This window comes from Acyrthosiphon pisum, chromosome A1 (assembly GCF_005508785.2).
Source record: "Acyrthosiphon pisum isolate AL4f chromosome A1, pea_aphid_22Mar2018_4r6ur, whole genome shotgun sequence".
Lineage (NCBI taxonomy): Eukaryota > Metazoa > Arthropoda > Insecta > Hemiptera > Aphididae > Acyrthosiphon > Acyrthosiphon pisum.
In genome coordinates this window covers 153,849,067-153,865,767 of record NC_042494.1, presented here as the reverse complement: position 1 = coordinate 153,865,767, position 16,701 = coordinate 153,849,067, and the positions used below count along the sequence as shown (strand labels likewise).

The 16,701-nt window shown below is 32.8% G+C and overlaps 1 protein-coding gene across 3 annotated transcripts in view; it reads left to right on the top strand.

The window, feature by feature from the left end:
* The window catches only part of LOC100573718 (serine-rich adhesin for platelets), a 291,897-nt gene that overhangs the window by 182,654 nt on the left and 92,542 nt on the right, over positions 1 to 16,701 (top strand). For all 3 annotated transcript variants that reach the window (XM_016805576.2, XM_016805577.2, XM_016805575.2), the window contains exon 5: positions 14,695 to 14,810. In XM_016805576.2, the coding sequence (XP_016661065.1) occupies positions 14,695 to 14,810 (116 nt within the window). The remainder of the gene's footprint in view (positions 1 to 14,694; positions 14,811 to 16,701) is intronic.

The following is a 16,701-nucleotide window of genomic DNA, read 5'->3' as shown; positions in this document are numbered from 1 at the left end:
TCGGAGAGAAGACGAAGAACAATAATTAAAGTTTGGCAAAACGTACTATCTGCAGAAAACTTATCGAAAATAGTTTTAGTTGACCGACATCAATTATTTCTGACAGGGCGGTCTCAGACTGTCAATTAATAATACAACTTTGTACGGTAATTATTTGTGTTCTTCTGAGATGTAATTTTGTTGTTTTTCGTTCTGCGTTTACGGTTTGATATTAATTGATAACAAATATCGACTCGTTAAAAAATGCAAACATTTCCGTTCGTTTTATACGTAATATATAATATATTATTATAAAACGTTGATTTATTTTTAAACAATATTTGTCAAAATATTTGATTTTTTTATTATCTAGTCTAATTTATTCATACCTCAAAATTAATATCTATTGTAGTGACATATTTTAATTTCCACATTTGTGTTAACACGAATTACACCATTCGATAAATTAACAAATACATACCCATGTTTGAAGAAAAAAAATACCACTTCGACTGTTGTTGACCTTTATTCAGACGAAAGGGTTAATATTATTAACCGTGCTGTCGTGTTAATACCTAATTTTTGCAGATAGTACCCAACTATTGTCGAGGACTCGACGGTCCTGCAGACGGTTAATTAATTCTAACCTCGTTTTATGACGAAGCATAATATCATAAATTAGTCGGAATAAGCCTTTATCCTGCGTTAAATGTGTCACGACTAAGGCAACCACCACTGTGTCGCTATTGTATATCCAATGGTAAGCATTTAAAATTATTGTATAACATAAAATTACATTGAAAACGCGTTTCCGTCGAATGTAAAATTCTTCTGAATGTACAATATTTTAATCCCTTTGCACTTATTGACATTTTTCCGGTGAACGATTATTGTTGGCGTTTCAAATTTTAAATTTAAACATAATTGTCCCCGGCCTATAACAAGTACTATAATTTAGACAGTATATTTATTTAGTATAGTACACCAATTTTAAACGCACACAGTTTGAATTTGTAATACTTCAAAATACGCGTTATGAAAATTAAATTGTATGTAGGTAATTGAATAATTCAAACAAAATATGTAAAAAGAAAAAGTTTCAAATGTTTCAAAATAGGTATTAGGAATAACCTATATTTCATTATGGCGGATGGTTTGCGGTAAATTAGAATTTAACTTGAAAATTACAATGTACCTATAACAAACTTCTGAAACTTCCTGCATATTTCTCAAATCCTATATTTTTGGTTGCTGCATAAGGAGAGCGGTTTCAGATAAAATATTAAACGTTTTCTGTTTTCTTCATAAACTGCAATAATCTGCAGGAACGCATCTCTGTGGATATTATTGTACCTATCCCATGATATTCTGCAGGGAGCGAACAAGTCTTGGTGAGATTCCGGAATGATCGTTTTCGATGAAATATACATATACCCCGTGCAACATTGCGTATTTAATCGTCCTGAACAGGACTAATTATGATAGATGGATAAATGTCAGGTGTAATCCGATCGACATTAAGCCCGAATACGATTATTGTGGTTAATTTTTTCACCCACTTGCCCGGAAAAATAACGACAGGGCGAAAAGGGGAAGTATCTACCTACGCTGCTGTAATCAATTTGCGTGAATTTATCTCTTTTGTAAAATAACATTTACCATACAAATTGACCGATTTTTTTGTTTATCCGTATATATATATACACCTACGTGTGAAGGGTAAAATCCATTAATTGAACATTTGCCGGCGTGCCACACAAATATTATGTGTTTTGTCGACAAACTTTACTTATGGATATTATTATAATAATTGTCTTTATATGGATACATATTTTGTCTATACGTGCATACAGAGTACAAAATAATATTATATTTGAGTCAAAGTTACATATTATTCAATACCTCGGTCCAAATCCACATTGTATAATGCGTGTTTACTGTTCAGTTCAGGTAAACTAAAACTGTGGTACATCAGTATAGTTTGCTGAGGGCATTTATAGTTTATAATATACGCTTATAAATAAAATTAAATCGCAATTTTTTTTTTTTTAAATATCAAATAATAAACGTCAGTGGTTATGTTAAATAAATGTGTTTAATCTAAAAAAGCGAAAACGAAAAAAAAATCCTTTTTTTCTGGATCCCGCCAGTTCGGAGCCACTTTCCAACTGGACATTGTAATTAATGCGTTTTACCCTCAGAAAAAATGAATGCAAGTATTTCCCGCATTGAAATCCAATAGCACCTCCTATATTAAAGTGTTCCTATATATTCTATTCAAAAATATAAAAATATTCTTTAAACCATAAATAATAATATACGCTTAAAACAATAAAAAACATTAAAATATTAAACAATAAAAAAAAAGTCAAAATATGCATCTATTATAGACAATTATATATATCTATATATAATATGTTAGGTGTATACATATTTATGTATTTGTTAGATTCCGCAATTATACAAATATTGCATTTATCTATCTCAAATAGGTATACTGTATTTTTAATCACTTATGCTATGAGATAAGCTTAATTAAAAATGTCTAATGAAATCTTTATGATTCATTTAAAATCATATTTTATGCGTGCCTAACATATTATTCACAAAATCTAATGGTTCTAAGCATTTTTTATAATTATTATATGATATGATATTTCCCTTGTTTAAAGCATCCTGCACCATATATTATGTTATTTTCTTCTTTTTAGGGGCAGTGGAGGAATAAAAAACATAAAGTTTTGTTCGGCGCAACAATAATTTATTCGTGTCACACTCGTGTGCGCATGCCCGCGGGTACAATGCATTTTTAAAACAAATATCGACTCGTTAGGGTCACGAAATTGAAAAGTAAAAAAAAAAAAAACGAAGTAAAATAAAGTGAATTGCTACATTCATTGGGCATTTGTATTTATATCGATGTCGGGGACTTTATAATATGCATTTGGAACTGGCCGCCGCGTTTGTGATACGCACACCGGCCGAGGCGCTACGTATAAAAGTCCGGATTCAGAATTAATGCTTTTTCGAATATATTTAATTAAGCGAGACCGGCGTGATTCCCCTATGGGAAATACGGCCACGCATATACATACATGTCTATATCGTATACCTACTCCACACTCTCACTCTCTCCTACACACAGTCACACTTACACACACACACACACACACACGCACACAAGAGTATTATATAGATATAAATGTAAACGTTTTAAACCCCTGTCGTTTGGTTTTGCGGTACGGGGGAGAGTATAGGCTTTGTACATCAATATTTAACCGGAATTATAAATAACAAAATAATAAATAATAATAATAATAATAATATTATAGAAGTAAAAACACAAAAAAACAAAAATTTAAAAAAAAAACTGTTTTAAAACGCATAGATGAAAATACCATCATAATGTAAATGAACAACCGAATACACACAGTTTCACGATATATGTGGATTTAACAGAATTACTGGCGTACTTTTTGACCCTATAATAATATTATTATAATAGGTATAATATAAATTATATTATATTGTGCATTGTGCATACCGTATATTACGTACCCTAGGGTTTTCTAAATCTACCGATAAAATTTTTCAATTTAACTTCTGCTCATAATAGGTATGTATCGTAAATATTAAAATAATATGTATTGCAGTATATCTGCAAGAATCACACAATAAATGTGTTTATAAATAATTAAAAAATCTAAAATTGTATACGGTTATGGATCCTTATTCAAACACGACTGTGATTTGATTTGTTAAACAGTTAATTTTAGATTTTGTTAAGATGTAATTTTAGTTATTATTATGACGTTTATGTTATACATTTTAAAGAAGTCGCATTTGAAATTTCACAGTCGAGTTTTTTACCGAGAAAACATAATAATATCATAACTGTAAGAAATGGTGAAAAAACTGAGATATTTATGGTGAAGCAATTTTTAAAATACAAATTGTATTAAGGTGGTCGTTATTTTGTTGTAATTTTTACCGAATATTTTTACCATGCATATTTTATAAAATATATATTTTAATTTTGAGCATTATAATATAACATCATAAAGGGAAATATCACAAAGTTTTCCAAGCTTTACCTATTTAAAATAAATCTAAAAAAATGGTTATTCAACATATTTCTTTACGAAGGTTCACAGTTTGATAAAAAAAAAAAACAACAGTTACTACGAGTACCTATGTCCTGTAGTATCCCAAGATCAGCTCAAAGTTATCTCATAATGGGATGATTATAATCCAATCTATAACAATTACACACAGCCTGTCGTAAGCGAAAAGTGATTAGTGTTAAATAATTAGTCCTTGTATTGTATAATATCTAAATATGAAAAAAAAAACTTTAAAATAATTATTTGCCAAAGTTTACTCAAAAAGCGAATATATACATTTCAATTTCCTTTTTAAGGACCAATCGTCTTTACGCGTATATTAATTCAAGTGAACGATTATTATTATACCTACTCTTGCAAAAAAAATCACTTCCATTAAATTACATATTATATTAATATCAAATATTATTATACTCCCAACTGAATTTAACATATTATAAAACAATAATATACTGACGATATTTTACTGTTAACTATTTTACTGTTAACCTAGCTGCTTATATATTATTATAATTATTTACCAGTTCCTCCATAATATTTATTGTCGTGTTATAGAGCAGCTTTACCTAGCTGTTCTCCTATACACGAATCCAGTATTAAAATATTTTTATTTATTATCATTTAACAATTATAATTTTGTATTTTTAATTAAATGTTCAAACCCCGATTTTCATAATAATAATAATTTAATAATTGAAACGAAAAAATTTATGTGGAAACTATACCAGTATTATTTTTAATTTTTTTATACAACTTCATATTGCTTTGAGCTTGCATGAGAGAACTCATTATTCACATACTTTTATAATATTATTGAACACTTGTAATATTAAATTCTATGGTAACGCTAATTTTCATACTTTATTTTATATTAATAAAAAGCAAGTTATTAAAAATATTGGAATATGCTATACAATATTAAAGTTATTGTTATACACATGATATAATATTGTATTTCTTTTAGAATTGCACAAAAATGTAGATATATTAAAAAGTTGTTAACTAAGAAAATTAAAACTTTTATCATAATCCTTTTTATTCTTCATAAGTGTTAATTAAAATAATATAAGTAATTTTAAACTAAACATGAAATATTTTATTATACCTACTAAAATTAGTTGATTCTGAGAATTTATTAAAAATACCTCGTGGAAGTCTTGTAAATAATAGTTTATATCTTAGATGTATGCAATTTAAATTGCTTAGTCAAGTATATGCAATTAAAATACTATTACAGTATTTTCCTCTTGCAAATGTTTTTTTACTCAAAAATTTACAATATTAAGAAAACAGAATTAATACTTAATCTTAAGCTTGTCTTCATTTTTGGGGAATTAAATTATTTTTAAATTAAACTTTAATTTATTTATTTAATGGTATGAATATATTTTTGTCTCTTTTGTGCCCTAATTATCATTATTTTCAGTTACTCGCAATAATTTAAATTTCGTTTTAAGTAATGTTTTCTTGGACAAAAATAAATATTAATAAAATTCAGAATTTGTTTTCACTTGTTGTTTTGTAGCGATGTTCACAACTACCGAATTGAATCCATTATTAGTATATCGTGTACACAGTTCTTTCAACAATTGTATTTTTAGATCACTTGAAAGAGATGTTGTATTTTAAAGACCGCGAGAAAATGTTTTCTCTTAGGCCAAAATAGTGAGTTAAACTTGTTGGGGTCGAGTTTAAAAGTTCGAATGCTGAAATAGCTGACGTTTTCCCATGTACATTGTAGAAAATAAACGACAAAGTGATGTCTACATTTTCTGGCGTAGTTACACCGACCGATAAATACACAACAAACGTAATGGAATCGTTGTTAAATTATATGAATTTCAAAACAGCCAAAATAGTATATTTATTGTTACATAACAGCCGAGTAATTAAACTCAAACAATATTTAATATTATAAAGCTAAATACAATGGTGATAGTTTAGTCAAATTCATTAAAATAATATTGTACTTTTGAATGTTCATGTTTTACAATTCATAGATTTAATTTCGAAGTATAACAAGTATATAATATTATTTGTGACAACTAAATAATAAAGCAAAGTCCCGAATAAAAAACCGTATTCTAATTTAAAAATTATTGAGAACGTCTTCGCGATCGATCTTATTTTGTGATAATTTACCCAATGTAATATAATATAATGGTAGATTTCTTTTTTCGCTTACAATAAATGTATACCGACCGATCTATGAGAACAGATCGTACAATGCCAAAATATAATAGTATATATTATAGAAAAAATATGGGTACGACTTTGGTGGTTATTATATATTAAACATCATAATAATAACACGGGGTAATGTTTCGATTCATAAAGTTCATCGAGATGTATATAAGAGTAAACAAGTTATTGGTTCGAGTCGATATATTTGTAAACGGTACTACATATTATGTCCTAGGCTATAACATGTAAAATTGTAAACATATTCAACATTCTTATTTATATTATATATATGTTAACACACACCCGCGAATGCATAAACACGACAAAATATAAACAAAAACGCCTTTGTGTCTGCCGTCTGGCCCAGTTTTGATCCTAAAGATACCGTATACATAGATGCACGTTATTACGGCCACGGGGCGATTTATGTCTGAGAACACTGTACTCGGGGTTCTAGAGGCAACGAACCCAAAAGTTTCCGTTGCTCCGGTGCTGCAGGATTTATGTGGTTTGTGAAAGATACTTAAAAGCGACGCTTAAATCTTGCGCTGTCGTCGCTGCTTAAAGCCCAAACTGTAAGAACTGTTGTACACACGCGAACAAGACCTTTTCCGGTGAATGGAGATTTCCCAGGTTTTCAATAAATCTTTTCGAACATTTCTAAAAACTCCCGACATCGTCGTCGTATGACGTTTCTAATTCAAACCCGCGCCGCACACACGAGTGTTCATAACAATCAAAACGCAAACCTGTGTGTGTTTTTTTTTTATTATTATTATTATTATTATTATTCAGTGATATGAATCTGGACATTATATAAACGAAAAGACCCAATACTACTACATAATACACGCTTTATCTAAATATTCGAATCAGATAAACTAAACGACCGAAATAAAAATAATGGTCATGTGCTCGGTAAAAACGCACTAAATCGTTATAGGTTATACTGCTACAGCAGTTGGGATTGGAAAAATTGTGTTTTTTCCTCAACGAAAATAATATATATAAAAAATCCCCCTTACACTTATTTCCGAGTTCCTCCACCTCCTCAACATAAGTCAAAAGAACTTGGTTCGAAAGCGGATAAAAACGTCATTGGACGAATCGGCCAAAGGAAACGGTCATTCAAATCAAACTAGAGTATTAAAGGCTGGCATTCTTCTTCTTTGAAGGTCCGAATCAATTCCGATCGGTTGAATGAGATAAAAGTTCCAAAGTCCAGTAATATAGTTTCTTACCCTTCGTCCCCAACATATATATATATATATATATTTTTTTTTCATTCGGAAAGTTCTTTTATTTCTCCGCGAATCGGAGGGGCCCGACTAAAACAAATTACACTAATGGACTGAGCCGTGTAGCTCAGTCAGCAGATCTCGTTCGAGATACAGCGCGGACCGGGAGAGTGATAGAGAAAATAAGAGAGCGGATAGAGTCTTACAAAAGACCATCTGTATAGAGAAGCCAAGATAACCGTTTATGGTGTCGAAAAAGTCGCGCCCTTGATGAATGCCCTTTGAACGATAACTCGAAAGACTTCTTCTTCTCTGTCCAGATGTGATGACGATTCATTAACGTGCTCGATCAATATAGCTAGAAAAGTCGACAGGACAAACATATTTTATCATACAATATAGATAGGCAGGTAGTAGGTACATCATATCATCATACGTGGTGCAGAGCTTAAAAAACTGTGGACCTAGTTTTATCTGTTTACGTTTTCGTTTTAGCGACTGCCTATGCTACATAATATTATTATATATTTATGACTATATTATTATAACGTTTTTCGTTCCAACGGATAAATGGCTTTTAAAATAATAATTATAAAATAATTCTACTTGTTGAAATAATAATGATATTACGTCTTGAGCGTTTTTTTTAATAGTTATTTTGAACACCATATATTTTATACAATTTCCAAATAATTACGACTCGCCTAATACTGGCTAAACTTTATCGCCGTGGCTTGTATGATATTATAATATTTGAGCTCACGGTGTGCTGAAAGCGGCAGATGATTAACAATAAAATCATTTTCGTATCGTTTCGTTCTCATTCACTATACCCATGCAATATTCCGAATTCCAATGAAATTCACGGAAGACGAAATTCGAATATATTATTATTTTATTATTTCGTCTCGATATTATTCCCCTACTTTTCCCCGCCGTCAAATCGATATACTTTTTTCCTCCGCTTTTTCTCGCATCTCATTTTTATGTTTTCTCCCCCCATATCCGGGTCATATCTCGAAAAATAATATATCCGTTATGCCACGCGCTTCCAGCCACCTGGCTCGTTAATCTTCCGGCCAACAACACGCGATTACACATACAGCACCGTATATAATCTACAATCCCTCCCCGCTCTCCGCTCCGTGTCCCATCGTAAATATAATGCAATATATATATATGCTCTGCGTGTGTATGTGTGTGTGTGTGTGTGTGTGTGTGTGTGTGTGTGTGTGTATATATGTATAGGGAGTGCTATTTTTTTCCCCTTTTCGTTCATATACACACACACACGCGCGCGCGCGCGTGTATATATATATATATATATATATATATATGTATATATATTTTTCTCGGGACCGAAGCTTTTTGCGAAGTCCGATGAAGCCCTATTGTTTTACGAGAGCACGTACTTTTTCGCCGGGAAAAAACATTGTTACCCGAAAAACGTTATCTGGAACACTAGCCACCATTTGTCCGTACACCCACACACGCGTACTCGCGTATATACAACGAACGGTGAAACTGCCGCTGACGACTCCTCTACCTACCACCCTCCTACCAGCCACGTATACGCGCGCGTGAAGGCAGGACTAGGTGTGCGCAGTGTTCGGGGAGAGAAAGAGAGGTTTTACGAGCGCCATAAATGAAGGCGTACAACGGTTATATTGTGGACGGGTGGCGAGTCGTGTATAGACATCTTTTAAAATATATACCGCACATTGCATTGTGTGCGTGTTTCGCACCGTAAGGCACGGTCCGTATAGTAATATATAAAATATATATATAATATCATTATATTATTATACGCATATGATATGATATTATTATTATATATACTGTACGAGGGAAAATAATCCTCTGTGTCGCACACTCGGTTTTTAAATAGCACTCCGCAGTTGTCGCCATTAAACGCATAGTTATGGGTATATTATAACACGTGTGTCGTGTTAATAGTGATTATAATATGACGCGTTTCACGAATTCGATTTAATTTAGAAATCGAAAAATCAGCCCCCCAACTTTGACTTAAAAACTGCTGTGCAGTGGTCTGCGATAATTTTTAATTTGTAGATCTTTAGACGTCACGGGACATGAGTATAATATTATTATGACGTATAGTATTACACAAAAAAAACCTCCTGCAAATACTGTGTACAATTTTATATAATAGGTGTATACGTTTATAATCGAAATCAACCAATTTATGTTTATATATTGATATACTAAAATTGCCGGAATAGTCATTATAGATAACTTTAAATCTGTACTGCAGTAGTAAAATAATTATTTGTTGCACTTCACGACAACCTAACTACCTATTATGTTCGAAATACGTTTTATTATTTTATATACGTCATTCTATTCATTTCGAAATGAATAAAGATTTCAATCGGACAATTTGTTACTATTCTAATGCAGTCTTAACATGTGAAATAGTAAATAGGCCAAATTAAAGTTTCATCAGACGCTCGTACAATAGTAATAATAGAATTGTGACGTTTAAATTATGAATTGCTTCTTTTTTATTATTAATATTTTCGAGTTCAAAATAGGTCATTGTAGTTATTGACTGTCAATAAAATTACACGAGTATTACATATTATAGAACGGTTTATATCGTGTCACCGTCAAAACTAATAATAATTGAGTTTTTCACTGCGATGTGCAATAGTATTGCAGTGCGTGGTATAGTATAATATGCTTGCGTATAAAATATAAATGTCAAGGTTGATTTTTAGCATAAATATCGGTATAAAAACCTACGAAGTCATTATATTATATTACATTTTTGTTTTACTATTTTTGTAAATATATTGGGTATGCATTTATACAGTTTACACTTGATTTCTATGCATTTACTATGAATATATTGCATCGATGTCAAATCGATATATCATCACGGTTTTGAATTCGTAGAATAATAATGGAAATAAATATATCAAATACGGTGTTACGGTAAAAACCATTGACGCTCGATTAGTTATGTTATTTTCGTTCCAAAAAATTGGCATAAAATATATTCGATATCATATTAGACGATGGTCGTTGTAGCCTTGACCTCTTACCCAAAAGTTTGGAAAATATTAATATATCAATCCGATATACGTTTCTATATCGAGAACAATATATAATTTGTTTATGCATTTTCACACCACAAACCACGAAATGGTGCACAGTTTATTTATCAAGATGATGACTTATTTTGTCCTGTAAAATATTCTGCACCGATGCGTATAGGAGCCGCGGAAAGATGAGAAATATCCGGTTGTAATCGATCGTATTATAATGATGATCGAATAAAATGTATTGCATTGTAAACGAGCCAATTAATAAAAGAAAAAAATTCTCTCTTTCCGCGTCGTTATCCATAGTCATCATCGTCGTCAGCACTACATATATATAATACGTCACACATAGATTAGGTATGTAAATATATATATATTATATATATATATATCGTACGTTTCCGTCGTCGCTACCGACGGCCATAAAATTTCACAGTCTGGCACCGCACCTCGGCAACCCCGTACGCTCTCACATAATATATCCAACCCCCTTCCACACGTATCATAAATCGAAATTTCCCGGGGCGTAGGTACTATACTACAGCCCCGAACAATTTATACTATCCATCCCCGAAAACCTGCACTCCCGCTAACGACGACTCTCGCTTCCAGTACATATATACCTAGGATTGGTGCGCACGTTTGTTACGGCGGCGGCATAAACGAGCAAATGTAAAATATATTACTCGGGAAACTCGTTGCGTAATGAATTCGCCATAAAAAGGTTGATGAGATTCGGAAGAAGTGCTATAAAAAAAAAAAAAAAAAAACGGGGGAGAAAGTAAACGGAGCGCAGTTAAAGTTCGCAGCAATGTGTTCAACAGACATTTTCACACTAAGTACCGCCGACAGCTACGGTCGTGCCATACACGCGCATATTATATATATATATAATATAATACTTACCGTTTTTCTCGCGCAAAGTGGACGACGCATAGACGTGAAGTATTTGCGCGTTTAAAATAATTGAGAGATGTGTTTGAGTTCGCGTGAAAAGTTGTTAAAAAATAACCGACGACAACGGCGGTGGCGTTCTCATTTGAATTCTCTACGTTTCTTTTATGCGAATATAAAATAAATATATCCATTCGCGCGACGACAGCACGAAATTCCGTCGATTCGTTCGACGGCAACCCCGGTCGCCATTACTCGACTATGTACCTAGATACTATAAATGTGCAGGTTTCCTATCACTTCCTCGTAATAGCTCACACCCACTCTCAGTTACCTACAGGCTCGTCACCAAGGGGAGGGCCTAGGGGGCCGGGAACCATAGGAAAAGTAAGCGGCCCAGCGAACTCACCACCTCAGTTTTAATTTGTATCCCCATGACGTATAATAATATACAATTAATCAATACAACAAATTAAATTACAAGATTTTATGATATCATAATGTTCATCGGCCGACAACATATTTATGATAAACGGAGTGTGAAGGGGTTAGTTCACGTGAAGGCAGAAAGATGTAAAAAATAGTGGCTTCTTATAGACACATCCGTGGATACCTGCCTACTTACCTCTATCTGATGTTCACCCATAATTATTATACAGCATGTTCAGTTGTGCAGCCATAATATTTGCTAGACAAATACGTTTAATTTTGGTCCTTTATCCTCACACGAAAGAGTACATTCGCAATTCGACAGTGTATTTTACGAGCTCGGTATACTATTAGATTATTATAGTTATTGTCCTCGCCCGCGGACGTGTTTATCCGAAATAATATTACATTACCTCGTTACACGACGTGTGTATATAAGAACTATATATATATATATATATAGATATGTATATATATAGCTATAGCTGTTGTAAAGCTGAAATACTCGACGTAATAATCAAAATGAACATTGCAGGTATAGAGCTACTACTCGATTTCGGATTTCCGCACACTCGTTTTCGAAATGAGATGAGCTTATATTATTATTATTATTATTATTATTATTATTGTAGTTTACAGATGAAATTTAGTTTCTCAAATATTAGGTTTAATCTCGGCTCGTATACAAACAAGTCAAACTTTTCATCGTCGTAGTCGTACAAATGTGAAATGTAAGCATCGCGCAAAAATACACACAACCCTTTTGTTTGCCCACGTTTGAGATTTTAGAGAGCTTCGGTATGAAATACATCAACACAAGCCGTCTTCGTGTATTTCGGGTGATTTAAAGAACGATGAACCGCGTAGTGGTACTGACTCTGAATAATTTGTCAACGTCACCGCAAAAACGAATACGGCGCGGCGAGACGTCGCCGAATTAACGTTAATTGTATAATAAGACTGTACGATATTATTATCATAATATTGTTAAAAGTGCCTACTACGACGTGTAAAATATGTGCTGTACCTATATGCATATTCAGTTGGTATATTATTATGTGCGTAAAGTATTACGTTTCCGACTCGATATAAAACGCAATCTGCTCAGGTCATTATATAATATAATATTAGATACAACTAATATCTCTGAATCAACCGCGCGGTAAACCCTGGCCCGGCCGAGACGTCGTGTGTCTTTGATCATTTTCTGGACCACGTATTTTCCATGTTATATTATTATTCTGATAATTACGCAACAGTCGCGTGTTGACCGTATATTCTCATCATTACTACGCCCGTTCAATCTCGGAGAACCGATGGCATAATATATGATTATGTCATAGAAAAGCCGAATTCGCGACGGTCGTGTACCTACACGTTATAGTCATAACATCGATACGCGATTTACCCTACAGAGTGCTTGTCCCCTTCGCGCGGTCGTTGCCAATCGCGATGCGAGACCCACTGCGATGGGACGTGGAGGTAAATCTTCCGCCGTCAACCGGGAACGATGTGAACATTTGGTTAAGTAAACGTGAAAGAAAATATTACGCACACACACACACACACACACACGCGCGCGCGTGCGCACACTTATCTATATATCATAATATACGCTCGTAGTACTTAGTCGGCGCTCCTTTGTGCGTGCGTGTGTTTAATATATATATAGACACAATAATACATTATTATGTGCACACGGAAGCTGAGGGTATCTATATAATACGCTCGCGGTTCGTCGAAGCAAACGTCTCCGCTCTCTATATTATTATACAGTCTTTATTCTCTCTCTCTATCTGTCAACAACTGACGATTTCCCGCCACAAATACCAGTGGGGGGTGAGCGTTTGCCGACGGTTTTTCGTTCAGAGCGGATTATACGATCTCTCCGGTGTAATGAGTGTGTGTGGGTGGGTTCAGTTCTAACTGTCTCTGTGTGCGGGTTCGGCTGTACACGACGGCCAACTCACTTACCCGCACTCTGTCGAGTTTTTAATGCAGGAGACGATGAGAGCCGCCTATAACGAAAATGACCATTATTATAACATGACATCGAAATGCAACTAATGACGATAACGATAATTTTGTGTTGGTTAGAAATGTAATAATTAACGGGATACATCAAGTCCTAAGTGTAACACCTGCACACATAATAATATGTAGTTTTCTTATACCAACATAATAACGCCTAAAATCCAAGCGAACTGAATATATTACTATAACTATTATGTTATAAACGCACTTCATTATTATGAATTCGATTTAATAAGTAATTGTGAAATAATATTGTATGTCCTCGACACTGACTCGTAGATATTATTATGTATTTTTTTTTTACCATTATATTGAGTCTTAGTTAACATTTCACTACCTATATAATATAGTTCTTAATTTTTTTTTCTCTTTCTGGGAATCATCTAATTTTGTTATAATCAATCATCCCTAGTAAATTAAATTAAATATACCCAAAATATGTTTAAATAACTTTTAAGATATTTATATTTTTAAAATCAGAAAACAGCAATATCAACTAAACAATTAATTTATTGAACTCGTTCTAAAACATTAAAATGTCTTCGCTAAAAATTGTTTCGTAAATCAAAATATTCAATTCAATAATTGTTCAATTTTGCAATGTCACATAATATATAACTTTAATTACAATTTTTATCTAGTGTAATGACACTCTTTGAAATTTGTGTAAAAACACTCGAAATTAAAGCTGATAATAGGTATAGTTTTAGAATAACAATCAATTATTTGTTTCTCCGTTTACAGTTGGCAGCTCGGAAGACGTCAAGTCAGCAGATTTGAGCAAGTTAAATATGTCGAGGCGATCAAAACCGGTGGCGAAAGCTATGTCTCCCAACAGACAGGGTCCCCAGCAGTGTATTGTAAGTACTACTTATATATACTTTTGCAATAAATTTATACATTTATTTACGGTTAGAAACTGCAATATCAGCACTATACACGAATCAATTTTATACAAGACCCATTATTTCACTCTGGTTATTCATAAATGCGAGAAAATAAAAGCAATAGAAAATAATAAATCACTATAATATTGCTGTAGCATAAAGCAGTAAAGCATAATATTGAGCAAGGTGGTTTCTTTCTAACTAATAACGTTTGAAACCTTCAAACCCATATTAATATTATTATTATATAATATTATTTGCAGACTAAAAGGTACTCCACCGGCGTACCCACTCGTTATATATTATACCGTCGGCTATGTAAGCAGACAGGAGTGTTATTAACGATAATATTCCCTTATTCCCCTTCCCAATAGTCAAACTCGAAACAGCTTTAAACGAGCACAAAAGTTTGTGTATGAACATGACGTTGAACAATAAGACGGTTATATACTATATTATAGTCTTCAGCCCTTTAGTCATTATATAATAATGCGAATGCATGGCGGAAGCCCCGTGGTATAGGTAATCCAAAAATTCAAATCCAACATATTTCATCGTGTTTAATTATTTTATAGCTAGAGTACCTACCTTTATTTAGTTTTCATCCTTGTAAAAGAAAAAAAAGCAATTCCGAATCGGCAAAAATGTCGAAAGTCGGAAAAGTTTCACCCGATACAGCTGCAGCGCAAGTCGAGCGTAGAAAATATTATGTTTTAATTAACGTTTTCTCATTAACTCGTATAATCAATTAATCAAGAATGCAACAAATTTCAATAACCCTAGATTAACGTGAGTCTGTCACAGAGTATACACAACATGAATTCAAATTAAACTTCAAATCCGATTTACGCAACTACAATACCGCGAATAACTTTCTTTACTAAATAATTAATACACTTTTGATTTAATTACGATTGATTTGCGTGCCGGTGAGGGCCATTATGATGGATAATATTATATTAAGACTCAGCATATTATTTTTCAATCAAACCGTTTATGTTATCGTAAAAAAGGGGTTAGATCAACTCATCATCGAACATTGTTCGCTTGTCGCGCTCTATCTCTCTTCTCATTACGGGCCATAAATCTTAATTACGCAACCACTCCTCGGTAACTTCCTGCAGCAGGGACCATTCAACTTTCTCGTAATCCTTGACATAATAATTCTTAAGTTGCCGCGTTGTGAATCCCTCGATGACCGCTGGAGACGCTTCGCTATATTTTCTTCGTCACAACCAAGGATGTATACCACGATATTAAACCACACAAAAGTTTTCTCGGTATTTTATAAATCACGAACACAAACGAATATTTTGACTGCTAAATTCGTCTTCGCTTAATCTAAAAAGGGTCGACATACCACGGAGATAATATTTGGAGCGTGAAAGTTTCCTCAACTCGTAAATTATTGTTAACTTCACACATATATATATTATACTTCCATCAACATTTTTCCCCAAGACACGAGATCATAACAAAGTGGAACAAAAAACTATACAGTGTATACACTTTCATATCTTATAATATCCATGAAGTATATTTTGTTTATCTGCGCGAAAAACAAAAAATTAAAGTCCGGAATGAAAAGTTTTCCTTCCCGAAAAAATAAAAATATTTTTTCCTCCTAATAATTGGATAATTCAATTTCATTCTTCCGTCGTTCGATGGCGTCTGTGCGTCCACAATGTACATAATGTAATAATAATCTTATCAATTCATATAAATCTAAAGTGGAATATAAATTGTTGTTTATCGCGACATTTTGATATTCAGTCGAATTACGCTTACCATATAATAATATGTATCGCAGGCACTAGGAAATATTATTGTTTGGACTTAAAACCTTTTCGGTTCCACCCTTTTA